The sequence below is a fragment of the Vigna umbellata genome, chromosome 6 (assembly GCF_029865625.1).
Source record: "Vigna umbellata cultivar VRB3 chromosome 6, Vumbellata_1.0, whole genome shotgun sequence".
NCBI classification, from domain to species: domain Eukaryota; kingdom Viridiplantae; phylum Streptophyta; class Magnoliopsida; order Fabales; family Fabaceae; genus Vigna; species Vigna umbellata.
The window spans coordinates 2151664-2179190 of NC_142170.1; the positions used below are offsets into that span (position 1 = coordinate 2151664).

The 27527-nt window shown below is 38.5% G+C and overlaps 3 protein-coding genes and 1 pseudogene across 3 annotated transcripts; 1 reads left to right on the plus strand and 3 right to left on the minus strand.

The window, feature by feature from the left end:
* Window positions 1–12348: 12348 nt before the first annotated feature.
* LOC148196564 (uncharacterized) lies at window positions 12349–15102 on the minus strand. Its single transcript, XM_088092873.1, has 6 exons — window positions 15003–15102; window positions 14666–14759; window positions 14456–14582; window positions 14100–14378; window positions 13123–13227; window positions 12349–13035 (listed from the first exon to the last, which is right to left on the minus strand). Exons 1-6 carry the CDS (start codon window positions 15100–15102, stop codon window positions 12496–12498), a joined length of 1245 nt encoding a protein of 414 aa, XP_087948999.1. The 3' UTR covers window positions 12349–12495.
* A 195-nt stretch (window positions 15103–15297) lies between these two features.
* LOC148196565 (uncharacterized) lies at window positions 15298–18944 on the minus strand. Its single transcript, XM_088092340.1, has 3 exons — window positions 16331–18944; window positions 16174–16258; window positions 15298–16098 (listed from the first exon to the last, which is right to left on the minus strand). Exons 1-3 carry the CDS (start codon window positions 18913–18915, stop codon window positions 15298–15300), a joined length of 3471 nt encoding a protein of 1156 aa, XP_087948466.1. The 5' UTR covers window positions 18916–18944.
* Window positions 18945–19988: 1044 nt separating this feature from the next.
* Window positions 19989–21889, plus strand: LOC148196566 (S-adenosyl-methionine 4-1-methyl-2-pyrrolidinyl-3-oxobutanic acid methyltransferase-like). Its single transcript, XM_088092874.1, has 5 exons — window positions 19989–19998; window positions 20217–20351; window positions 20693–20814; window positions 20950–21180; window positions 21299–21889. Exons 1-5 carry the CDS (start codon window positions 19989–19991, stop codon window positions 21482–21484), a joined length of 684 nt encoding a protein of 227 aa, XP_087949000.1. The 3' UTR covers window positions 21485–21889.
* Window positions 21890–25584: 3695 nt separating this feature from the next.
* Window positions 25585–25861, minus strand: LOC124820521 (CLAVATA3/ESR (CLE)-related protein 53 pseudogene; annotated as a pseudogene).
* Window positions 25862–27527: the final 1666 nt, after the last annotated feature.

The window sequence follows — 27527 nt, forward strand, 5'->3', positions numbered from 1 at the left end:
TAGACTTTATGTCTCGGTTTTGGAACGAGACAAAAAATGGTACGATTCGGCCTCGGTTATCAGAACCGAGATTGTTCTTCTCCTTCTACTGCCTCAGTTGGAGGCTGAACCGAGGCAGTAGGGTCTTTTTTTTATTTTTTTTCGTTATGATTTTCCTAGACTATCATAGAGTATTATGGCAGTGGCACAGATAATAATCACAAACTATAAGCGTTATTATGCTCAGCGTAATTTCAGAGACCGAAAACATGCACACAAATAATCTACCTTAGTTAATTTTCACTAACACATTACACATTTTTCTCCACAACCCTCACCCCTTTTGCAGATCTGAGCACATTAGCCTGCTTTGAAAATGATGGCAAATTAACACAGAAATTTAATTTTGGTGCCTCGGGCAAATTAACACAGGCAAATTAACACAGGCAAATTAACACATTTACCTTTTGTAGATCTCCACAAACGTACAAAGGAAGCAAGTAAAACAAAACCTCAGATTCGAAAAACCCTAATATGACCCTAATTTGACCCCAATCTGACCCTAATCTCAGATTCGCACCACCACCATCAACATGAGAAAAACCCTATTCTGACCACCACCACCACCACTATCACCGCCGCCACCATTGACGCACCACCACCGCTTGCTCTTCCCTCCAGAGGCGACGCACTCGCAGGAGATTTTGGAGACCGAGAGAGCGACGGAGCGAGCCAGCGAGACCGAGGGGAGGGAGGCGAGAGCGACAGAGCGAGAGAGCGACGGAGCGAGAGAGCAAGCCAACGAGAGAGCGAGGGGAGGCGACAGCGAGGGAGGCGAGACCGAGGGTAGGGAGGCGAGAGCGAGGGAGGCGAGACCGAGGGGAGGGAAGCGAGAGCGAGGGAGGCGAGACCGAGGGAGGCAAGACCGAGGGGAGGGAGGCGAGAGCGAGGGAGGCGAGAGTGAGGGGAGGGAGGCGAGAGCGAGGGAGGCGAGAGTGAGGGATGCGGCTAGGTTTTCGTTGAATTTGGGGAAAATATTTGGGGAAATAAGAGGCTTATATGCCTCGGTCCTTCTTGGGCCTGAGGTAGTAGAGCCTTATACACCTCGGTCCTTCCTACCAACCGATGCAGTATACCCCTTCCATCTCGGGTTTCTCTTAACCGCATCAGAAACCGTGTCAGAAACCACTAATTAGGCACTGATAACAGTTGAAAAACTGTTATTTTCATGCTTAAAGTTGATACTAAAAGCAACCTTTAGACTTAGAAACTAGCTTGAAATCATGCCTTTTGTTTATATTTTCAGAAATAAGAGAGCTGGACAGGTTTATGCTTGATTTAAGTGTTTTTGTGCAGGTTTTGAGGTGAATTTGGTGAAAGAAGTGAAGAATAAGAGAGAGGACATTAGAAAAGACAAGAAAGAGCGCAAAAAGGAGAAGTCGAAGGCACCGCTCAGCGGCAAACTACCGCTGAGCGGCACTCAAGAGGTGACGTTGGAACCGCTGAGGGGCAAAATGGCCGCTGAGGGGAAGAAAGAAGATGCGCAATCACCGCTGAGCGGTAAATACCGCTGAGCGGCACTTTTTGGGCTTGGACTTTTGTAATCTTTTGTAACTCTAGATTAGTATATAAGGGCTTGCACGTCCTATAGTTAGGCATCTTTGGCAGAAACGAGGCAAACACTCTCTCTTTCACCCCTTTGAAGGAGGATCTTGGATGCTCAGGCTACCTCTTCACCTTTATTGGGTTTATTCTTTCATACTTTCATTGTTATTCATCTAGGTTCACCATGAATATGGTGAACTAAACCTTGTATGTTTGTTGGGGAATCAAAGTAATCTCTTGAAGCTCTCATATATGGATTTGTTGAGTACATCTTTGAATTAAGACATATGCTTTCTTTCATCATTAGTTAGGGTTTTTCCTCTTTGCTCAATGCTTGCATTGTTTAACTCATTCTAATGCATGATTATTGGTTTTGTTGATACGGACACGTACGGGGAAATCTAGATCCGGGGAATTTCTCCCAATATTATACTGACAATATTATATTGGTTGCCTTTAAGCTCCTGCGCTCATGAACTAATCATTAGGAATGCTAGGAATTGTATGAACTATTTGATTAGGGAGAAGCCATCTAGAATGGTACATTAGAGAGTGGCATTAACAATGATGATTTGAATGTTGGATTCCTAAAATATATGAGAGTGGATGAGATGAAATTGACCCCCAACAACATATTCATTCATATATTTCCTTGAAAGTGTTTATCTTTTGTCTTTGTCATTGATCAATTCATGCATACATATTTAATTTTCGTCTTTGCATATTAAACTTCAATTATTGTGTTCTTAAGTCTTAGCTAATCAACAAATCACATAACTAAACTAGGCCGTGAGTCCTTTGGGAGAACGATACTTGGTCTTACCAAGTTTATTACTTGAAACGATTCGGTCATACTTGCCGATTGTGAAACAAGTTTGTGACATCATATTTTGGTGCTTACAAATTTGTCCATCAAGTTTTTGGCGCCGCTGCCGGGGACTCGTGGTTTAACTGGTTAATTTGTGTGATTATTGATTATCTTTGACTTTAATTTTGAATTTCTGTTTTTATTTTTTCTGTTTTTATTATTTTATCTTTTTAGATTTTATTTTTATCCTTTAGGTTAGATTTTATTTTTATCTTTTTAGATTAGATTTTATTTCAATTTCGAATTTTTATTTTATTTTATTTTTCTGTTTATATTTTTCAGTTTGTATTTTATTTGATTTTATTTTATTTTTTCTGTTTTCTGTTTTTCTGTTTTCTGTTTTTATTTTCTGTTTTTTATTTTTCGGTTTTTATTTGATTTTATTTTATTTGATTAGATTATATTTTATTTTATTTTATTTTATTTTATTTTCTGTTTGTATTTTATTTTATTTTATTTTATTTTATGTTTTTATTTTTCTGTTTTTATTTCCTATCTTCTTATCTTTTCAATTATATCCTTTGATTTTTTTTCTTTTCTCTATCTTTTTGTGCTAACAATTGTTTTTAGGGTTTTGTGCCTAATGTCTGCAGAATGCAATTTGGTCAAGAGTTTAACTATAGGGGCACTCAATTCTACCAAAGTAATCTCAACCAATGGTGGGAACCTCACTCAAGCATGGATCAAAGCCAATTTTGGCAAGCTGCTGGACAATTTGAGAACCAACCACAACAACAATGGCAGCAACAACCCTTTCTATCAGGAAGTTTGGATAGGTTGGAGGACACCCTTCAACGATTTTTGAAAAATTCCGACTCTACTCAGAAAAGCATTGAAGAATCATGTAAAAGAATGGAGATGCAACTTCGTCACATTAGTCAGATATTAAATGATGATGTTAATACTGATGTTAACCTTAAGGAGGAAGGGCAAGTCATTATCACTGAAAGTGACAAGATTCTTGATGAGGAAAAATTAGAGGGAGATGAGGAAAGGGTAGAGAGAAAAGAGAAAGAAGAGTTGAGTGAGAAAGATAAAGATGAAGAAAAAGAAAAAGAATTGGTTGAGAGAGAAGAGAGAAAGAAAATTTGTGTGAAGATAAAGAAGTTGAGGAGAAAAAGAGAAAGGAAGAAAAAATTAAAAGAAGAGAAAAAGAGAAAATTTAGGGAGAGAAAAAGGAAGAAAAAGAAGATGAGAGGAAAGAAGAAGAAATCACATGAAAAATCACATCCTCATCTAAAGAAGAATCATAGGAAGGAAAAGAAATTTAAGTGCTTCATGGAAATCTTCAAGAAATTGGAGATTAAAGTTCCTATGATTGAGACACTGCAACAGGTTCCTGGTTTGATCAAATTTCTGAAGAAGTTCAGTAGGAAGAAGAAGAAAAAGAAGAAGGAACTTGAGCTTTACTGGGTCAAGCTAATGACATTAAAAGAGCGCTTGTTGGGAGGCAACCCAGTGAATTTAAAAACTTTTGATTTGGTTTTGTAATTTTTAATTTGTGAACATTAGTTTTGTAAATATTTTTGTTGGATCCAGCATCTACTGAAGGATGTTAGGTTTGTAACACCTACTGATGGGTGTTGGTGAGAAAATTTTGCACCTACTGATGGGTGCTGGTAAGTTGGAAACACCTACTGATGGGTGTTGGTGGAATTTGGGTCAGGCTCGTGACGTTAAACAAGCGCTACCTGGGAGGCAACCCAGTTGATTGATTGTTTTTGTTTGTTTATTTTAGTTAGGGTTTGCATAAGCATTTTTAACATTGAATTGCAGGGAACCTATGAGGGACATGTAGGGAAGGCACGTAGGTCAAGAAAAGAAGGAGAGGAACACATCACGAAAGTGCCGCTGAGCGGTATTTTACCGCTGAGCGGTACTCTCGCAGACTGGGCTTTAGTTCCCCTTAGCGGGACCCGAGCCCATTAGGGTATTTTTATACCCCAAGCTGCGTTTTAGGGTTTATTTCCAGACTTCTCTCTGCACAAACACTTCCACACACCTTCTCCTAGGTTTTCCACATCTTTTCACTCTTCCCTCTTAAGAAAATCTCTCCTCTATTCACTTTTTCACTAGTGTGCCATCAAAGTTTGGGGTTGGAAGAGAGCATTCTAGTTTGGAAGCATTCTCATATCATCTAGCATCTCCACCCAAGTAAGTAAAATGCATTTTGTTCATTCTAGGGTTCTTGAAATTGACTGTGATTGTCAAAGCATGAATATTTAGGGGTTTTGATTTCTATGCATGATTTGATGATATATTTGATGTTTGAACCGATTAAACTGCTCGATTATGAACTGGAAAACTGAAAATTGCATTTGGGTGGAGTTAGGACAGTTTAAAAACGAGATTTGCAAAAATCTGCAGATCACCGCTGAGCGGCATTTACCGCTGAGCGGCACTCTGCCAGATTTGCTTTTTCTGGTTTGTTGCGTGTTTGAATGTGGCACTGGTGGCGCTGAGGGGAAATTCTGGCCCTCAGCGGTGGTTTAGCTTCAAAAGGAGTTTTGTTTTGTGTTTACTAATGATTAACATCATGTTCTGTGGTTTTGGATTTATGTTTGAATGCAGGAATGGCATCCTCTTCAGGAAAGAGATTGAAAACCATGGCAACCAAGGGAAAGGAAAAGGAACCAGAGCAGCCCCATAATGGCAGGTTCCTCTCTAGGAAACATGAGAAGCACTTTAGGGTGGTTCAGGACAGGAGACTTCTAATGGAGAGAAAGGTTGGAATGATACCTAACTTTGCTCCTCAATTTGGAGAGCAAGTGTTAGGGAATGATTGGGGAAAGCTAGCCACTTATCCAGCACCTGCCAACATAGCTGTGGTGAAGGAATTCTACACCAATGCAAAGAAGATTGGTGATTATCCAGCTGAGAATTATTTGGGCTATGTTAGAGGCCATGCTATCAGGTATGATCCTGACTCCATCAATAACTTTCTGGATACTGTGTGGGCTGGTGAGCAATGCCAGTTTGCTCTTAGCATGGAGGAAGGTGCTGACTTTGAGGATGTTGAGAGAGTATTGTGCATACCTGGAGGACACTTCCAAAGGAATAGATCTGGCTTAGTGGTTAATATTAGGAGGACAGATTTGACTCCTTTTGCAAAGTATTGGATGGCATTTTCTCATGCCAACATTCAGCCATGTTCACATGTGTCAGATATTACTCTCAGCAGGGCACTCTTCATCTACTGTGCTATCAGAAACTTGAATGTTAATATTGGGCAGGTGATAGCTGATGAGATTAGTGTGTGTGCTAACACTTCAAACAACAAAGTACCACTGGGACATCCTTCTTTGATCACTCACCTTTGCAAGCTAGCTGGGGTGGACACTTCTGTTCCACCATTTGAGAGGCCAAGAAAAGCTATAGATGAGGCCTATTACAGACAGTACTGTGGAGGTGAGGAGGCAGCCCAGCCAGTGCCACCACGCCAGGCTCGTAGAGAGAGAAGGCCAGCACAGAGCAGGACTTCTGCTGATACTCATGAGGCAGAACCATTCCAGATGAGGGACATGTATATGTCTCTTATAGGTGCTCAGTTGCAGTCCATCCACAGAGGGCAGGTGGCCACGGCTGAGATGATAGTGGGGATGTATGATACCCCTCCAGCACATAGGTGGACTATGGATGAATTCCATAATGTGGTAGCTTGGCCAGAAGAACCATGGCATGGAGGAGCTGAAACAGCTGAAGCTTCAGCCCGAGACATGGATGAAGATGAAGTTGAGGAGGAGGATGCGTTTGATGATGATGATGATGAGGAAGAAGAGGAAGATACAGAGGACAGTTCAGACTGATGAGGAGCTGAGATAGCATTTACTGATGAATGTTATCATATGATTATGCTTTTGTGGTTTAAGTTTTCTGAACTTATTTGTTTTTGTTTTTAGATTAGGGTTTGATGTACTCTATTGAACACCTGGTTTGTTATGATGGTTTGCTATTAACTGTGATTGTGTGATAAGTAATGCTTGATGATGCTTATTGATTGATTGATGTTGAGATGATGTGCACATTAAAATGCTTATACAGGTGATTCACAAGCTTTGTGAACAAATGCATAATATCATGATTGTGATTGTGAAATTAAGCAGGATGTGCATGTCAAATGTGAATGAGCTTATATGTGAGGTTTTGAGCTCCAGAGTTGTTATTGTTGAATGTTATTACTTTGAAAGCATGAATGACTTTGCCCAGGTTTTCTATGATTGAATCAATTGCTTGTTTTGCATCATATGATCAAAGGCCGTGTTTTTGAAACCCTTTTTATTGGCCAAATTCATAAAGTTAGCCTTCTAAAAGAGAACACGTTGTGTTCTATCCTTTGAACCCTTAGCCTTAAATATACACTGAACACCCTTGATTGAAAATCTTTACCTTGAGTTAAGTAGAAGATCTTGTGTGGTATTGTTAAATGTTCAAGTTTGGGGTTATTGGGGAAACATGAAAAAAAAGGAAAAAGCATTGAGCTAAGAGCTAAAAAGTAAGAATATGCAAAGAAAAGAAAAGAAAAAGAAGCAAAGCTCAATGCAAATGCAAAAGCAAAGGCAAAAGAAAGTTGGGAATGAATAAGAAGATTGTGTTGTTATGATTCTCTTAACTCAAGGATTTTGTGATCCAGAAAAACCAATTTTCTTGTTAGCCCAGCCACATTATAAGCTATTGAAAAGTCCTTGTGATGATGCATGCTTGTGAATGTATTTGATTGTGGTTAAATGAAAGGCAAAGTTGATTCATGTGACATTGTGATAGTGGAGTGAATGAGTGAAACACTTTACCTCTTATACACTTGTGTGTTGAGTGAAACACTTTACCTAGTGAGGAAATATTCCATAAGCACATGAACATCCATGCTTAATTGATTGATCATTCATGAAAAATAGCATTTGTTGGAATTTAAATGACTTTGTGAACACTAAAGCATGTGCACATCTTGGTCTTAAGTTTGAGTGAAGTTATTACTTATCTTGAAAAGAGGATTTTGAATGAGTAAACCATCATATGAATTGGTTGGAGATGGAGTTACATTTTATTTGCTTGAGGACAAGCAAAGTTCTAAGTTTGGGGTTGTGATAACAGTTGAAAAACTGTTATTTTCATGCTTAAAGTTGATACTAAAAGCAACCTTTAGACTTAGAAACTAGCTTGAAATCATGCCTTTTGTTTATATTTTCAGAAATAAGAGAGCTGGACAGGTTTATGCTTGATTTAAGTGTTTTTGTGCAGGTTTTGAGGTGAATTTGGTGAAAGAAGTGAAGAATAAGAGAGAGGACATTAGAAAAGACAAGAAAGAGTGCAAAAAGGAGAAGTCGAAGGCACCGCTCAGCGGCAAACTACCGCTGAGCGGCACTCAAGAGGTGACGTTGGAACCGCTGAGGGGCAAAATGGCCGCTGAGGGGAAGAAAGAAGACGCGCAATCACCGCTGAGCGGTAAATACCGCTGAGCGGCACTTTTTGGGCTTGGACTTTTGTAATCTTTTGTAACTCTAGATTAGTATATAAGGGCTTGCACGTCCTATAGTTAGGCATCTTTGGCAGAAACGAGGCAAACACTCTCTCTTTCACCCCTTTGAAGGAGGATCTTGGATGCTCAGGCTACCTCTTCACCTTTATTGGGTTTATTCTTTCATACTTTCATTGTTATTCATCTAGGTTCACCATGAATATGGTGAACTAAACCTTGTATGTTTGTTGGGGAATCAAAGTAATCTCTTGAAGCTCTCATATATGGATTTGTTGAGTACATCTTTGAATTAAGACATATGCTTTCTTTCATCATTAGTTAGGGTTTTTCCTCTTTGCTCAATGCTTGCATTGTTTAACTCATTCTAATGCATGATTATTGGTTTTGTTGATACGGACACGTACGGGGAAATCTAGATCCGGGGAATTTCTCCCAATATTATACTGACAATATTATATTGGTTGCCTTTAAGCTCCTGCACTCATGAACTAATCATTAGGAATGCTAGGAATTGTATGAACTATTTGATTAGGGAGAAGCCATCTAGAATGGTACATTAGAGAGTGGCATTAACAATGATGATTTGAATGTTGAATTCCTAAAATATATGAGAGTGGATGAGATGAAATTGACCCCCAACAACATATTCATTCATATATTTCCTTGAAAGTGTTTATCTTTTGTCTTTGTCATTGATCAATTCATGCATACATATTTAATTTTCGTCTTTGCATATTAAACTTCAATTATTGTGTTCTTAAGTCTTAGCTAATCAACAAATCACATAACTAAACTAGGCCGTGAGTCCTTTGGGAGAACGATACTTGGTCTTACCAAGTTTATTACTTGAAACGATTCGGTCATACTTGCCGATTGTGAAACAAGTTTGTGACATCATATTTTGGTGCTTACAAATTTGTCCATCAGGCACCGGTTGCTTTCACAACCGAAGTGGTAGCCCTTTTTGGCACCGGCCTAGTCTGAACCGAGGCCTATAAGGTCTCGTTAATTACAAAACTGCCACCGTGTCTGAATAGACAGCGGTTTGGTGTAAACCGAGGTCTATTATGCGAGTTTAAAAGCACATTTTGTACTACTGTCAGTTCAATTTTTGCATCCATCGTGGGGTCGAGCGATCACTTTTAAATTCACATGGTGACTACAAGGAACATGATAAACAACATCGTTATGGAAGAAGGTTCAGACAACCAATGGATCCTAGAGAAATGATGAGGAACCTACAGAAGCGGATGGATGAGATGCAAAGTTAATATAAGGAAGAATCAAAAGCCTTGGGTGTTGAAAATGCAGCCATGCGACAAGGACGGGGCACGAAGGATTCTATGCCATCCATCCTAACCCTTCCAAGACCAACTAAGCAACCATGTGATGAACCTGATTGTACGATTTAAGAGAATAGCTTTGGAGCTAGTAAAGATCATAACTCATCCATCACAATGATAGACACGATCATAATGCTCTCGTTCACCCTAGGAATTGTTGAGATCCCTCTGCTCTATAACTAGAGAATGCTTATGTTTGAGAAGTATGACGGATCCACCGACCCAAACAAACAAATAAGGATCTTCGTGAACCAAATGGTGTTGTATACGATGAGCGACGCTATACGGTGTAGACTTTTCTCTACCACGTTGGAAGGGAAGGCTTTGGTTTAGTTTTCATTACTTCTACTTAACTCTATAAATTGCTTTGCATCAATCTAATTGAGACGAATATCCCTTATTTTTGAAATTTTCTTTTGTTGTGACTTTGTTTAAAATCACTTTCTTGACAAAATGTTGAGCGGATGGAAGGGCCTTAGCTTTCAAGAACTCATAAAAAAATGTTGTTTCATTCATATTAGTGATAATTTCCAATTTTCTATAAGTTGGCCTATCTTCTATCTTCCTATTAGAATTTTAGTTCCTTGTTGTTCCTTTAAAATGTTCATTTGGTTTTCCTCCTATTCAAACCTCTGTCTCCCCCATTCCAAGTTTCACATACAATTAATATTATGCTAATTGTTCATTTCTTCAATTGTTATTTGTTTCTTTGTGGAGTTTGCATATAATCTTGGTATATGTTTCGCATAGCGGTTTATGGCCAAACAACCTATGTTGTTGCCATTTCCTATCTTCCATTCCACATTATCCTCAAACCACTTCTCCCATTCTCATGTGCTAGTTATCATCCCTCCACTAACATTACTCGAAATTACTATCACTACTATTATTAATATTTTTCCATGAACCATATTTGAATCTAAAACTGTTTTTCATAATCTTTAACATTCTGTTCCAACCCTTCATAGCCAAAACAATAATGAAATTGATAAAAAAAACATATATTCACTCACTAGTAAAAAAACTGGTTTTAAACTCGCGTTATAGGCACCGGTTTAGGTGAAACCGAAGCCTACTAAAATACGGTGGCATTTTTGTAGTTTAAGCAAACTTATATGTCTCGGTTCAAAATCAACCGAAGCATATAAGTCATATTACCTCGATTAAAGCACCGACCGAAGCCTAAAAACCCACATGTCCCATCAGAACCAGTACGAAATAGTGTTTATGCCTCGGTTTAAACGGAAACCGAGGTATATAGTCATTTTATATTTTTTTTTTTTTTTTTAGGACTATATGCCTCGGTCAGGACTAGAACCGAGACCTATGCATGTATTGTTTCGGGCAGAGAGAACCGAGTCATATGTGCAACACACACTTAAGCAAAAAAACGTAAACTTTAATTTCGTTCTTCCTCCTCAGATCTGCAACCCACCCTCGCTCTCTCGCTCTCCCTCCTCCAGATCTGCAACCCACCCTCGCTCCCTCGCTCTCCCTCCTCCAGATCTACAACCCACCCTCGCTCCCTCGCTCTCCCTCCTCCAGATCTGCAACCCACCCTCGCTCCCTCGCTCTTCCTCCTCCAGATCTGCAACCCACCCTCGCTCCCTCGCTCTCCCTCCTTTCCTTCTCCTCCAGATCTGACTCTCTCCCTCCCACTCCCTCCATCGCTTTCTCGCGTCGTCCAGCTCGTTCTCGTCCAGTCTCGTTCTCGACCATTCCGGCAGCTCGTTCTCGTCCAGTCATCCTCTGCTCCGAGTGCGACAATGACCCCAACGTCCTTGAGTCTAGATCCCGTCGCGACGACGACACCCACACAACCAGCACAGTCGCGAGATCGGTGGTTTCCGGCGAGAGAGAAAGGATGGTGGACGCGGGGATGACGAGGACGCGGCGGCAGCGACAATTTCTCGATCTCCCTCACCATCTCTGTTTTCTCTCCTACCGTTTGAGTTTCTGTTATTTGATCTTCGTTTCTCCGATTTTTGAGTTTCTGGGTTCTGTGTGCAGGTTGGGGTGGAGAAGATTGAATCATGGAGGCACGATTTGAGTTTTGGGTTGCTGTTATGGTGATTCTGGATTGTTGTTTTGGGTTGCAGGTTGTTGTTCTGGGTTATGGGTTGCGCTTCTGGGTTCTGCAGTTGCATTTTTTGAATTTCGGTCACCAAATCCTCCTTCCTCCTGCTTGAACTGAACTGCTTGAACTGAACTGGGTTACTTAAATTAAAAAAAAAAAAAAGGGTTACGACCTCGGTTATCCTAAAGTTCGGGACATAATCTTACCACTTTTGTCTCGGTTCATGATCGAGGCATAAAATCTATACTTTTTTAACTCGTCTGGTTATGCATCGGTTGCAGAACCGGTGCCTATAACCAATTTTAACCGGTGCTATAGCCTACTCCTGTACTAGTGACTATTACTTTCTAACCCAACTTTATTCTGAAAATAATAAATATACTATTAGATATCATAACAATAGGGTTAGAAAACAATATTCAATTTAAGCATCAAATTTTTTAAGTATAATAACTTCCAGATAAAGATGTGAAAACACTTTTTATTTATTAATTTGACTATTTTTATCAAGCTTTGTAATATCAATTATATTTCAAAACTTAATAAAAATTTATTCTTTTTTAGAATGATTATTTGTGAATAATATATATATATATATATATATATATATATATATATATATATATATATATACACTACAGTAATGAAGGGCATTACCGAAGGCCAAAATCCTTCGGAAAACGCCAAAAGCCTTCGGTAACGGCCTATTATCGACGGCCTGGCGACGGACAAAAAGCCCTCGGTAAACCCCCTGTCGGTAACCATTACCGAAGGCCATAAGCCTTCGGTAATTACCGAAGGCCGTAAGCCTTCGGTAATTACCGAAGGCTTATGGCCTTCGGTAATTACCGAAGGGCGGAGGCCCTGGGTAAAGCCTTCGGTACGGTGCAGAGAAATATCTGATTTAATTGTTTTGCTGTTCTACCACACATACCTGCATATCATATTCACAACACACAGACCTGTATAACAGTTTCAATATACAAACAAACAGACCTGCATATATATATTGTCCATCCCAAAATTTGATATTCATTGATGGAAAAGCATAAAGTACTATAACATTGTTATCATAATGTACTAACATCAATTATATTCTAACAATATCATAATAACATTTAAATGTACTATGATCAATAACAAAATGAAACTAAAAATCTACATAGTCTTCAGAAAGATGTTCATCCTCCTGGTCATCTGTAGATGGCTGGACTGGTGTGGGCTGGACTGGTGTGGGCTGGACTGGTGTGGGCTGATGAGGGACGGCGGGTGACAGGGAGGGTCGTGGCTGGGTCGGAGGGGTAATGGAAGGAGTGTCTGAAGTTTGAGGCAGCGCTCTCATGACCAGGGTCTTGAAGCTTGAGAACTCATCTCTCAAGTCACTATATTCTTCTCTCAATGCACGGTTTTCCTGGTCACGTTGGTCCAATAGCTGTGTCAAGCGCTGGATGGCCTCGTCAGCAGAAGAGGTGGAAGAAGAAGGTTGATGCTTCAGTGTACCTCCTTGCGATGCTGTATAGTTTGCAGCAAGTTGTCCTGCACCGTAGACTCGTCCCTTTTTCTTCCCACCAACGACATCGACCCAGCACTGTGTCCTACGGATGTCGTCATCTGTATTACTCGTATCATCCGGTGTAGGAGCTGACCCATGTTCGGATCTAACCTGTGAAAGTCTCATAGAAAAATCTTCCTGTTCAAACAATAAAAGCAATGTCAGAGAATGATGAAGATAACATAATCATGTGGATTACTAATACTAGGAGTGCTATTTCCTTACATGAGTCTTGCGAGACCTTTCATCAACGAATTCATTAGTGCCCTTCCGAACATGGGTCTGTGCAAAGACCTCGTCAACATGGACCGCTCGTCCAAGAGCTTGTGCCTGTAACATAATTTAGACTTAACATGGAATCCAATATTAATGTGGAAACCAAAGGAGATAAACCCAGCTTTTTCCAATCCAAATTCGAAATTTAAATGTGACTAAAAACCAAACAGCAACTAAAATGTACACTGCAGCAGCAAATTGAGTAGAAAGATGATGGTTTCAGTGGTAAAAATGAGTGGCAGTGGTTTTAGGGATCAAATGACACCTAAAGGAAGTTTATATCATCATATTGAACATGTAGAAGCAGTGAAACAACCAAGAAAAAATCTACTGCAGAATTTCAGTTGTGCACTTGGTAAAAGTGACGAAAATTTGGTCATGTAGCAAGTATATTTTGGTTTGGCTCAAAATTGACCATATGAACAATAGAAAACAACTTTCAATTCACCAAAAATGACTCCATAAGCAATGAAACACAACCAAAACAGTCAAGCTGTCATTACGAGGTGTGCAGTTGCAAATTTAAGGCAAAAGTGATGGTTCAAAAGGTGATTTGGTGCAGTGGCTGGAGAAAGACCAAACGAACAGTGCTAACAACTTTAAACCATCAAATTGAAAATGTTTAAGCACTAAGACAGTCAAGGGACACAATGCAGCAGAAAATCACAAGTTCACTTCCACATTTAGGCAAAATTTGGTGGTTTAATGGGTCATTCTGCATAAACACGTTTGCAAACATTATTTGATGGTTGGGGAAACTTTTATCATCAATTTGAATAAGTTTATGATGAACTCAACCACTCATTTTGCAATTAAGTGATTAATATGAGTTGCTACACCTTTAGCAATGCTTATCAACATCAAACATACTTGCACAATGCTTAAGAGACAAGAAAATCTGGACAGAGACAGCTTGAAGAGATTACCATACGAATGGCATGCTCGTGAATCGTGATCGACCCACCAGTATGCAAGGCACCACCCCTTTCAGACGATCTATTCTTCTGGTTTGTAGCAGACTTCTTACGAAACTCTACTGTGTTCCAATGTGCAAGCAAAGAGTTCCAAATAATTTCGCCCATCCAGTCAGGGCGCTCCCCTGCAATCCTGGCATCCCTAAACATCTCTGAGAGCCGATGAGATGCTTTCATGTGAAAATTTCTATGAATTTGACTTTCATGCTCAGCTTTCCACTGCACCTTCTTCTGTAATGATGAACAAAACAAACATTGATTAAGACATGGTAAGATATGAATGATAATTAATTTAAAGTGTTCTTGACCTTAAAACGCTCCCAGAATGGCTTTCTGTCGTCTATAGGTATGGCTCCCCAAGTAGGCCATGGAGTCAAATACTGTTGCTTAATTGAACGTGCTATGGCCTGGGAAGCAACTCTGGAGGGAATAAACCTTCATATAAATAAATAAAAGTCATTTCAGTAAAGAAAGTTTAAAACATCAATCAAAGTTAAAACTGGGATTAAAGTATTTACCCTTTTCCATATGGCTCAATCCATGGTCGATCATGGAAAGGCGGGTCAACATCTTCAGCATCACCAGCTGAAGGCGGTGTAGAAGATGAGGAAGCTATAGAAGTAGGGTCAGGGGGAGGAGTGGGGGTAATAACCTCAGGGGGAGGAGTGGGGGTAATAATGACAGGGGGAGGAGTGGGAATAATAATCACAGGTGGAGGCAGAGGCTCTTCTGCATGGGTAGGAGCAGGAGGGTGTACAACAGGGGTAGGAGGAGGAGGATGTACTGCAGGGGTAGGAGAAGGAGGGTGTACTGCAGGAGTAGAGGGAGGTTGTACTGTAGGGGTAGGTAGTGTACTAGGCACCCTAAGTACATACTTTGGGGCCTTCCGTTGCCTTTTTTTAGGCCTGGCTACCCCTTTTCCTTTATCAGGTTTATCTGAACCTTGTCCTGTCATTGCTGCATTTGAAATGTTTACACATAAAGTGAAACAATAGAAAAGAATAAGAAAGGATCACTATAAATTAAAGTGAATTTAAAATTACTACATGCATGACAATAACGAAGGATGACTACAAATGAAATATTGTATTTTACATAACTCAATTGAAATGATAGTTCAATTTGCTACAATATTTAAGATAGTCGAAATTCAATCATCGTCATCATGATCTTCATCTTCATCTTCATCTTCTTCATCATCATCATCATCATCATCATCATCATCTTCATCATCATCATCATCTTCTTCTTCTTCTTCTGCTTCATCATCATCATCATCATCTTCTTCTTCTTCTCCTTCATCATCATCATCATCATCACCACCACCTTGTGCAGGTGCTTCTAATTCATCTCCATCACCATCAGGGTCGCGCAATGCGGTTATAGGTTCTACTTCAATAATTTGTTGTGGTTGTGACATTTGGTCAAGTTGGTAGGCAACATCCTCCTCAACCTCATTTGAGTCAATGCGACCTCTAGGCTTGGTTTGTACTGCTACAGCCCAACCACGCTTGTCTATACTGCGGAATGGTGGATATGGCACGTAATAAGCCTGTCTGACATTAGTTGGAAGAATGAAAGGATCAAACGGTCTATATTTGTTTCTCAAGTTGAGTTCGACAATGTTAAACCTAGGATCCACTCTAGTACCAGCTCTAGAAGGATCAAACCATTCACAATAAAAAAGTACAACTCTGTTTGGAGAAGTAGTGCTGTTGTACTCTAGCTCATATATTTTTTGAATGATGCCATAGAAATCATCATAACAACCCTCTGTAAGGCCCTTGACGTACACACCACAATTTATTGTTTTCTTTCCTTTAGACCATTCATGTGTATGGAATTTGTAACCATTGATGAAGTAAGTGTGCCATTCTTTCACACATCTCAATGGCCAATTGGAGAGATGTCTTAACTCTTGAACCGTTGGAGTCAATGCCTGATTAAAAACCTACAAAGATACCAAATTCATTTTTAAAGCAAGCGTCAAATTAACCTTGCTCAAAACATAGGAAAAAGTATGGACCTGATTTCTAAACCATTGGGGAAACTCTGAGTGTATTCTAGCAGAAGCATTTCCTTCTACGACTTCCTCAGCCACAAGAAATGAGCTGGTACAAATGAAATGAATTAGTGTATAACAATGTAAGCATTGCAAAGGTAAGAGTTGAATGATAACATACTCAAGGTACGGTTTAACTTCACTGCAATTGATTAAGACATGGACATGAGCAGAGTTTAATTCAGCATCACTTAACCAATGAGTGAATTCTTTCCCGGCATGACGGCCTAATTGTCGAAAAACTGATAATGAACCTTGACGTTGTTCAGCTTGCCATTGCATTTCGTTTCTGACATTAGTGGGGGACAACAAGAAGTTTTTGAAATAATGTGAACAAAAATAAGTTGTCTCTCTGTGCAAGTAAGCTGCACAAATTGAGCCTTCTACTCTAGCTTTATTTTTAACCGAACGTTTGGATTCTCCCATAAACCTTTCAAAGGGATACATCCACCTGTATTGCACAGGTCCCCCAAGCCAAGCTTCATATGAAAGATGGATTGGAAGATGCTCCATTGAATCAAAGAATGCAGGAGGGAATACTCTTTCTAATTTGCACAGGATAATTGGAATATTTTCGTCCATCTTTCTTAAGCAGTTTTCCTGTAGTGTCGTGCAGCACAGATTTTTAAAGAAGTTACTGATTTCTATCAGTGGATGTATCACGTGCTGTGGCAAACAACTAAAGGCAAGAGGGATTAAAGTCTCCATGAATACATGACAATCATGACTCTTCAACCCTTGAATAGTACCATTTTGAACATTGGCACATCTGGACAAGTTAGAAGAATATCCATCTGGCATTCTAAGCTCTTTGACCCATCCACACAATATTCTTGCCTCATCTTTTGACATGACGTAGCTTGCCTTTGGTTTCAAGAATCGACCGTTACCTTGCGCCTTCAACTCTAAGTCTTTTCGTGCACAATACAGAGGTAAATCTTTTCTGGCTTTGTCATTATCTTTTGTCTTACCAATAACATTCATTATTGTGTTGAAGATGTTGTCAAAGAAATTTTTTTCTATGTGCATGACATCCAGGTTATGTCTTAGCAAGTTGTCTTTCCAATAAGGAAGATCCCAAAATATGCTTCTTTTAGTCCAATTATGCCATTCTCCAAACCCTTCTATCCTATTGTGTCCTAATTCAGTGACTTTTGGATAGTCTTTCACTCTTCTCCAAACATGTGATCCACTCAACTTTGGCGGGGGCATATCCGTTTCAACTTGCCCTTTGCGAAATGCCTTTTTGTTTCTTCTAAAGGGGTGATCAATGGGCAAGAACCGCCGATGACAATCAAACCAACAACTTTTTCGACCATTAGTCAATTGGAATGACTTTGTATGTTCCATGCATTGCGGACAAGCTAATCGACCATGGGTGCTCCAACCAGATAACATGCCATAGGCTGGAAAGTCATTAATAGTCCACATCAAAGCTGCCCTCATAAGGAAATTTTGCTTCCTTGAAACATCATACGTCCAAACACCATTCCATAGCTTTTTCAGATCATCAATCAAAGGCTCCAAATAAACATCAATCCCTGATTTGGGATTAGATGGACCTGGTATTATACACGTTAAAAACATATAAGGCTTTGTCATACACATCTCAGGTGGCAGATTGTATGGGGTAACTATGACGGGCCAACATGAATAAGGTGATGCAGACGCCTGAATGTACGGCGTAAATCCATCAGAGCATAGACCAAGTCTGACGTTACGCGGTTCACTAGAAAAGGACGGATGTTTACGATTGAAGTGCTTCCAAGCTTCACCGTCAGAAGGATGACGCAAAACTCCTTCAGTTTTCTTACCATCATGCCATGTCATGTGTTGTGATGTTTGCATTGAAGTGAACATTCTTTGTAATCTTGGAATAATGGGGAAGTAGAACATTGTCTTTAAGGGAATTGCTTTTTTCTGCCTCCGTCCTGCATGCATCGTATGATATCGAGGAGAGCCACAAAACTTGCATTCAACCAAGCAAGCATCATTTTTGCCACTATCATTGTCATAGAATAACATACATCCATTAACACAACAATCAATCTTCTTGGCTTCCAATCCCAACATTGAAACACATCTTTTGGCTTGATAACAATTCTTCGGAATAGAATTGTTTGGTGGTGTCAGATCTAAAATCAATTTTGTGTAGTGATCCACTGCTTGATTGGGAACGTTCCAATTAGATTTACCAGCCAACAGTCTGATGGACACTGACAACTTTGACTCAGATGAACCTTCAAATACAGGTAGATTTGCCTCTGTCAGTAATTTGTAAAACCTCTGAGTGGCTTCATTTGGAGACTCTTCATCATGACTACCGTTTGCTTCTTGTTCGTCATGTCGATGAAGAGCATTGTTGACCATCTCTTGCATATAGGCAAATTGATCTATCTCAGATGTATGTACAACAGTATTCGAACCTGATGCAAGCCGATTTTGAACTCTATTGGAGGTCGAAGGATTTTCTTCACCATGAAATGTCCAAACCGTGTAATTAGGCATGAACCCTTTTTGGTATAGGTGAACTTTAATCTCTTCATCTTTCAAAATCCTTGTACATTCGCACTTCATGCATGGGCATCGAATCCCTCCATCAATGGCATAATAATGACTGCGTCGAGCCGTCTCCACAAACTCTTGAACTCCGATGACAAAAGATTCCTTCAAACCTCTCCTTCCGCTATAACAACGGTCGTACATCCATGCACGATGGTTGAGAAAATAGGCCATGTTCTGTGACAAGCCAAAAAAAAAATCATTGTCAAAACAGCAACACTCCATGCGACATAAGTAATAAACCTATTACTATTCAAGTCGAACATGGAAGGCAATTTGAACACTTCGGTTACTTTAGGTGAATTCCCAATTTCTCACCTATTACTACACTTTTTTAGGTTTTACTTTAGAATAGTTTAAGACTAATTCTACTTAGTGTAGTTTAGTGTAGTTAGTGGAGTTTAGCCTAACTCATTCTTCAAAGTTTGTTTATGCTATTTTAGTTTAATTCAATTGGTGTGAAGTGATTTTCTTTAGTTCACTTTGGTGGAAGTTGATTGGTTAAAGTGATTTTCCTTTCAGCTATAAAATGGTCCCTATGTGGGCACATTCCTACACCTCTTACAAAGAGTGTGATGGGTGTGAGGGTTTTGGGTTTCTCTTCTTCGAAGTGGAAGAGAAGGTGGAATGAGTGAGGGTTGTGGGTTTTGTCTTATTTGGTTTGATCACATTTAGGGTAAAAAAAGTCAACCTGAGCAATCAAGCATGATCAATTTGAAAAATATTCTAACTCTAAAACAATTATATCATTAGCTTGGGAACTTAGAATGTCAATAATTGATACAAGTAAGAAATAACAGTTATGAAACACATAGGGAGTCAAAAGGAACGTAAGATATGTGGTAGAATAGATTTCAAAATGCAATGCCTTTGATGCAGCAATCAAAATAAGCTTTCTATATCACAAATCTGCAACTATACCACAAAAAATGCTGAAATATTGGTGGTTTGAATGGTCATTTTGCACAAAAGTGTTTATAATCATAATTTTATGGTTTTAGCAACTTTTCTTTATGAAATATGACTTGTACAAGCTGCCAGCACATGCTAAATATGATTAAATCAAAATATCACTGTTTCAATTGCTCTTTAACACCAACTTTAACCATTTTCACCAACCAAATTCAAGCATAAGAATCAAATTGGATTGTAATCATGTAATCTGACTCTAGGACAACAATTGAGATGTGAATAACACTCTAGGAGTGAATTCAAAGATGTCCAGAGGTGAGTTCTAAGCTGGATACATGAGAAAGAGACAAGATTGGCAAAATTACTTTTAAGCACGAGAATAGGGGACAAGAAAGTAGAAACCAAGAAACCAAGAAACCTATCACATGCTACCTAGGCCTCAGAACAATGAGGTTATGGACTTCTAATACTTTAGCAAGTCATGAATAAGATTAAGTTATCATGACAAATTCAGTAAACCATTGTTCTTGCAGCAACAGCCCAAGTTTATGGCTATTGGTGTCAAATTTGCTTGAAATATGGTCACACTGCCACAGTCAGAGGCTTTGACTTCATTGACAGAATAAAGACCCTTCTTGAGTTTGAATGCCCTGGACAGAATAAATTCAGTAAACCATTGATGTCACCATAGACACCATTGTAGCCACAGTATGAGCTTAATCTTTATCAAGAAAGCTGAAGTATAAGCACAAAACAGTTCTGCTTAGTCTCTATCTTGACACTTTGATTTTGATAACAAAAAAATACTCATTATGGAGGAAAGTTCCGACAGGTTGAAGAGATGGGGTAGTCTATATCTTGGAGGAAGCCAGAAATAACATTCCTGCTCCATTTGACAACATCACCACCCTGCAAACATTGTTTGCCAACCAAGGACTTGATTTGAAGGACTTGATTCTGCATCTGCAGTCACTGTACTCTATTTTATACTTTTATTTCAAAAGTTCAGACATTTCAAAGTTTGCTTCATGCTTTATTAATGCCACACCTGGATCCTTCTACGGAAGGCTCTTTCCCAGTAATTCCATAAACCTTTTTCATTCCTCCAACAGTCTACACTGGCTTTCTCAGGTTAGATAAGTTCACTCTTTCTTCTCCTCTAAACTTACTGATATGCTATAGTCGACCAAAACCATTTTTGTCTTAGGTTTGTTTTTGTTTCAATTTCTCACTCTTGAGTGTATTTATCTCATATTTTGGTTGTAGGATCCATTATTGGGGTGTAAGGATGCAGCATCCCTTAACAAGGGTCATACTGAGGTATACAAAGCCTACCTTAAGCAGTATCAACAAGACTTAAAATTGTTTCTGAAATCACGTTCTGAGGAACTTGTGCCTGGAGGAGCAATGGTCTTGTTGTTCCTTGGTAATGAGGAAAATCCTAGAATAACAGGTTGGGAACTAATTACTATAATACTCAATGAGATGTTCTTGGAGGTAAAAAAAAGTTGTTTTTTTTGTTTATTAATTACTATTAGGGTATCTCTTAAGAATAATATTAGCTCTATGGGTTACAGCTTATAATTGAAGAGGTATATATATATAAAAAATGCAGGGTATGATTGAAGAAGAAAAATTGGAGTCCTTCAACATACCAGTGTACGAACCAACTGTTGAAGAACTTAGAAACGTGATTCTGGAAGAAGGGTCGTTCTTGATTCAACGATTGGAGATTTTAATCTTACCTTGGGATGACGGCATGAGTGAAGGGAGTGATGATATAAAAGCAGATTTGATTTAGTTGTACAGATTTTAATCTGATATAAAAGCAGATTTTAATCTGATAGAAAACTGCATGTTTAGTTGTACAGATTTGATTTTAGATTTTGTATTATTTTTTAAATTGGTAAAGTTAGTCCTTCGAATATTAAAAATGTTTGAATTTAAACTGTGGAAGACAAGAGGATGAAGTGTTTCTATGGTGTTGAACAACTATAAGCTACTGCTAATAGGGCAACTTGGTTTACAAAATTTAAACAAGGAAACTGATGAAATCTAATTGACATTCCAGGTCAGTGTTTGACTATACCAACCCTCCAAGTGGTGAAATCTACTTGAGATAACCTATAACTCCTACCACCAATGCTGTTGATAAAGTTAACTTGAACTTGGATATTTCTAGCAGATTTCCTCCTTCTAAGTGAGAATTGCATGTGTTTAAGTACCAGTCTCGTCTTAAATAGAGACTGCTTCTGTTCTATTAACAAAGTACACGGCTCAGAATAGCAGTATTTGGTAGTGTCATTCTACATGATTGTTTCAAAATAGTAAAATATAACACTACAGGACGAGGAACCCAAAATGGCAATGCAATTGAATGCTATGATAAATAGCTCTAGGAACATACATGTTCCGTATAGGCTTTAAGCTTTCCTTCAATTTGAAAACGATTTTCACCTTATCTGTGTTTCCTACACGCCTAATTAACTGATTAGTTGTGAAAGTGTCAATTTGATATATGGCAATTAAGGTAGATACCAAAACCAAAACATATCAACGAAAGTACCATGTTTGAAGCATAAAATCTAGCCACTTAATGCAATAGAGACACGTCTGAAAATACCATGTTTATTTTTACTATGTTTGGGACTCTATCTGTACTAATTAACACTGTTGAATTTGATCAGATTACAAACTAAAGAAGGAGAACGTATATTGTGCCACTTGCCCTTTATGATTACTTGGCGAAAATGCTGAGATGCAGCATCCAGCAGGAGCAAGAAAAGATGGAAAACTGAATGTGTGCAAGTGAAAAATTCCGACATGATAAAAGGATGAGTGAATGGAGACAAAGTGATGGAAAAATTTTGAGTTAAGAGGAAAAGTGGCCCACAATGTCTATTGGGGAAGGAGCAGGCAAACAAACGTTCACTGGTGTTGGAACTTGCGTTCCCTGATAAACAAGTTTAGCCTAAAACACTTTGGTCTGCTACCAGTCCCCACACCCACATGACTTTGGTTCTCTCTTCCACTGTAATATTCCAGGTCAGTGGCAGTGCAGGGATTTATTGGGTTCAGTCCAGGAATGCTATCTCTAGTGAAACCAGACAATGTTGTTATCACTTCTCTTCCTCTGGTTGCATACATTTTTACTTATGAATACATATGTCAAGTTTCACTAAATCCAAATAAGAAAACAAAGTCCTTGACTGTGACAAGTTACAGTGTCTAGTGTTTAACTTACATGTATATATAATGATATTTTGTAATTGAATTATCCTTACACTAACACAAAAAATTGTGTTTTACATCAAACGATCAAATTGGTACTATATATCTAACAATGGAATTCACACGGTACTCTTCTCTTAGAAATCAATCTCAACATTATAGCACCATAAAGAACATACAATTATTTTCATAACCAAATCACAAAAACACATACATATGAACTTAACTCAAATCAATAACAGAAACTAAAAAAAACTAAAACAGAAACTAAAACAGAAACTAAAACAGATACTAAAAATGAAACAATAGCATTCACGGTTTAAAATGAAACCCAAATATTTTGCAGTTTGATAGGAAAAGAATGTCAGCAGAACCTGACATCATAATTTAAGAGGGCAGAGTGTCCATATCCAAGCAGGAATAGTGGGTTCATTTTTTGAATCCCAAGAAAACAAACTCTCATTATCCTTCCTGTCTCACCCTAGCTAGAAAGGGACACATCAACCCTAATTTTAGGTGCAGGTAATCATCATTTATATTCACCGCTTCAGTGTTTGATGTCTTATTTTTTTCATTTTCTTTTTCTCACTCTTAAATTTATTTCATTTATTGTTATGGACTGTGCTGACAGGGCTGAGTTTTTTCATTATATATAGCTTCCCTTACTCTCACATCTCGTGCCACTCTTCAAAGCTGAGCAGAACTCACAAGAAACACTCTTTCAGCTCAACTTAAACCACCTTTGTCTAGGTTTTCAACATGTCTTGTGTAATGCAGCACAAGCTCTTGAAGCTCTTGGACATGATTCTCCAACTCCTGCAGGCTACGGGAAGTCCACTGGAAAAGATACCAAGGTGTACTATAGAGGCAGACCTCCTCAAGGAATCAGAACTGATTGGGTAATGCATGAGTGTTGCTTCAAGTAGAGGACCCCAGCAACATTCCAAGAAAGAAATAAAATAATCCGAAAGATAATCACATATCATTCCAGCCAAGGTTTCAGTGTGAAATGAAATTTGTTTCATACCATTACTTGAAATTAATTACAGTGTGTTTGACAAAATGACTGAACAAAAGGAAACTGACATGGTTTGTTTGGTTTTTGTGATGAATGAAAACAGTGTCAAAGCATGGGAGCAGTGGAGAAGAAGCTTGAGGAAATGGACATAGAATACGCGCGTGGAACGGTGGAAGAAGGCGGGATCAAAGTGGATCAGTTGTTTTTTCATTACCCAGATGGGTTCATGCTCTATAACGAACCTTCAGATGCTTCAACAGAGACAGACACACCAAATTGTGAAACAGGACTCAGCTTTAATGTTATCTTGAGTATTTCACTAGTTATGCTTATTGAAATTGGCTTTTTAGGTGTACCAGTAGCATTTTACTCTGATCCAGTATTTGTTATCAGTTTTCATAATCAACACACATTAGCAATCAAAATGACTACTTTGAACAATATTTTCTATAACAAATCATATTGCACAATAAACTTCAGAGCATACATTCAACAAACTCAGAACAAATGCTTCTTAGCTTGTAAAGTTCATCAATCGAAATAACAACTGACCTCGACGGTAGCCCCTTCAATAGCCTCTGAAGCAGTACTGGAAGACCTTCTCACGCAGTGTCACTGCCCTGGTTACGCCGCCTCGTCTATGCCGCGTCCTCCAATATCCTCCCTCCACAATGGTAGCCTTCAACTCAGCCACCCACCACCTTCCTCAGCTCAGAACACTGCAAAACGCTAGAACAAAAAAGCTTCCACCATTAACGCGTAATCGAGAACAGAAACAGGAAAACAAAATGAGATGGGAGAATGGGACACTTCACCTATAATGGAGGAGAAGGGAAGAAGCGTATCCCGATTGTGCTTAGGGTGGAAAGCAGTCTGCACAAGCCAGTGAGTGAGTTCGTCGAGGGAGTTAGGGTACACAATCTGAAAATTGGGGAAGAACGAGTTTTCGCGAAATGAGGGGAGGGAAAGCTATCACTTTCTAATTCCATATACATCATTCACTTACCGAGGGTCGTTTGCCTTCGGTAATGACTCCTGTCCATTACAGACGGCCATTGCCCTTCGGTAAAGTCATACTACACAAGCCTTCGGAAAAGCCTTCGGTAAATTACATTTTCCGAAGGCCAGAAGGCCTTCGGTAATAAGCCGCCGGTAATAAATGTTTTTCCTGTAGTGATATATATTAATGAATAAATAATTGAATATAAAATGTTAAAAGTTGTATTCCTCATGTTTGAATACTCATTTAATGCAGAAATAACCCGTATAGAATTGCTTTTATATCAGTCGATATTAGAACCAATTATAACTATTAGAGACCTTAAATGGTTGCATTACATAACAATAACAATACTTTCCTTATTAGTACTTTGAAAACTATATATTTCTACCTATTAAATGTGATATATCCTTTTTTTTAATTGATAAAAAAATTATAATAAAAAAACACTATAAACTCCATTCATTTAATAGAAGTTTCTACATGAGAGTAGAGAGATTAGTTTATACAACTACAAGAACCTAAGCAACTAATCAATACTCCATTTATTTGGAAACAAACAAAACATAAGAAACTTTTTGCAAACACATCTTAAAAAAATGAAATAAAACTTGTTTAAATTATTCATAAACTAACTTAAAACTTTTTCATTCTAATGATGTTGAGGATCTGGTCCAGCAGGTGATAACCTCTCCAATTTTGCTCCCAGCATCGACCTCTTCTGTTGATGCTCTCTAACTTTTGAATTTTTGACTAAGTCACGTAAAAGAAGTTCAGTGTTAATCCTTTTACCCATCATGGGTGTAGACTTAGGCAATAAAAGTCTTGCCTCTGAATTCACAAAAACCAATGGAAGAAAAACTAAGAAGATAACAAACACTTTTGACACCATTAAGGTAGCCATGTTCTTACTCAAACTACGTCAAGAATACAAGTGCTCTAAAATGAGTATGTGAATAATGAAGTAACAAAGAAGGCTATTTATACTCAAATTCCAATTAGGGTTTAATGCAATCCACTTAAGGGAGTTTAAGTTCATGAGTTCCATTGGAGGTTGATATAACACATGTCTTTGTTTCACAAGTTTAGATAATTAATGTTTTAATGTTATGGGATTAAGGTTAGTTGGTCGGTTCTCCATCTGAAACATAAATGAATGTAAAAGCCGACCAAACCGATTCATCTATATTGTCCTCTTCATCCAAAAACTTTATATTATTGATTAAATGGAGATAGATTAGAGAAAGTAGTACTAGCAATTTCCCGATAGACCAACCCAAATCCTTTGCATCCATGCCATCAAAGTGTTTGTGTTTGTGCTCCACAATCTCACATGGGCACAACCATTCCCAAATGAGAGAAAATCACGTGGCCACGTCACACATGGCTTAATCCAACAAACTCTGTCATCACCTTGCTGGAACACATAACTTCATCTTACAATATTTGCTTACGACATAATAATCCATGTTGTCTCAAAAAAAAAAAAAAGAGCGCGCATAAAACAAATTACGTTGTATGTTTCGTTCCTTGCTTTCGTGATTCGTCGTCCCTTTGGTTTTCGAACGGAAATGTGGCGCGGCCAAACGAGAAAAAAACATGCAAATTGACCTTTTTCAAGATGTTCCAAATCAGCTTTCAACAAAGTCAGAATAAACAAATCCCTTCATTTCCTCTGTTTGGATCCTTTTTACTTCCTTACACGATATTCCATTATGTTATTTTTTAACAAACAAAATATTTACTGCATGTTTCAAGTTAGTTTTACTTTTATATATGAGGAAAATTTATTATATTGAAAAATATTTAACATGTTTGTTGACTAAATTACACTATCCTCTCGGGAAAACGTAAGTTTCGTATTATCCCCATTTTAAAGTTTAAGCGTTAAAATGCATTTACATTTTCATTTTTTTTAAATTTAATAATTTCATTTTGTTAAGTAACACTAGTAAAAAAAGAGATATTATCTCGTCCGTTATACGTCGGTTCACCAGAAACCGAAACATAAAACGGTGCGGTGACATTTTTGAAATTTTCTTGACAGTATAGGCCTTGGTTGTATTAGAACCGATGCCATATAGGGTATATGGCCTCGGTTGTCTGCAGAACCGAGCCCAAAATTCCCTGCAAGACACTGACATTCCACATCTGCAATATGTTGTCATAAAGGTTGCAGTCAGACCGTCAGGGATTTGGCATCCGTTCTAAGGAGAACCGAGGTCATGGACCCTGATCTGAACAAAATCTAAATCTTTAAGTAAAATTTAATTTGTAACAGAGAATTTGGTCTCTGTTTAGTGGTGAACCGAGGCGAAAAAGTTGAAAAAAATTTCAAAATTGCCACTTCAGATCAATTTTGAATTTTTTTAATAAAATAGGCCTCGGTTAGGCAAGGAACCGAGGCCATATCCTTTCGTAGGTTTTTTTTTGTTTCGAATTTTTTTCTAAATGGGTTCAGACTAAGAACCCTAATCAAAAAACTCTTCCACATTATCTTCTCTCTTTCAATTAACGTGAGAAACCAACTTTTTCCTCTTTTTCTTCTAGCGGACCACCCAGTCTTGGGGGCGAGAAGTTCTGCGTCTCGAAGAG

Bases quoted from the DNA above. Each gene is read 5' to 3' on its own strand.
- LOC148196564 (XM_088092873.1), bottom strand. From the start codon at position 15,102: ATGACAGGACAAGGTTCAGATAAACCTGATAAAGGAAAAGGGGTAGCC. The intron at 14,379-14,455 runs GTCAAGAACACT...TCATCATTACAG, and splicing joins CATTCTGGGAGCGTTTTAAG to AAGAAGGTGCAGTGGAAAGC. The intron at 13,036-13,122 runs GTAAGGAAATAG...TTGTTTGAACAG, and splicing joins AAAGGTCTCGCAAGACTCAT to GAAGATTTTTCTATGAGACT.
- LOC148196566 (XM_088092874.1), top strand. The intron at 20,352-20,692 runs GTAAACCATTGA...TCAAAAGTTCAG, and splicing joins CCCTGGACAGAATAAATTCA to ACATTTCAAAGTTTGCTTCA. The intron at 20,815-20,949 runs GTTAGATAAGTT...TTTTGGTTGTAG, and splicing joins GTCTACACTGGCTTTCTCAG to GATCCATTATTGGGGTGTAA.
- LOC148196565 (XM_088092340.1), bottom strand. From the start codon at position 18,915: ATGTACGACCGTTGTTATAGCGGAAGGAGAGGTTTGAAGGAATCTTTT. The intron at 16,259-16,330 runs GTATGTTATCAT...CATTTGTACCAG, and splicing joins GAAGTTAAACCGTACCTTGA to CTCATTTCTTGTGGCTGAGG. The intron at 16,099-16,173 runs GTCCATACTTTT...GTATCTTTGTAG, and splicing joins CCCAATGGTTTAGAAATCAG to GTTTTTAATCAGGCATTGAC.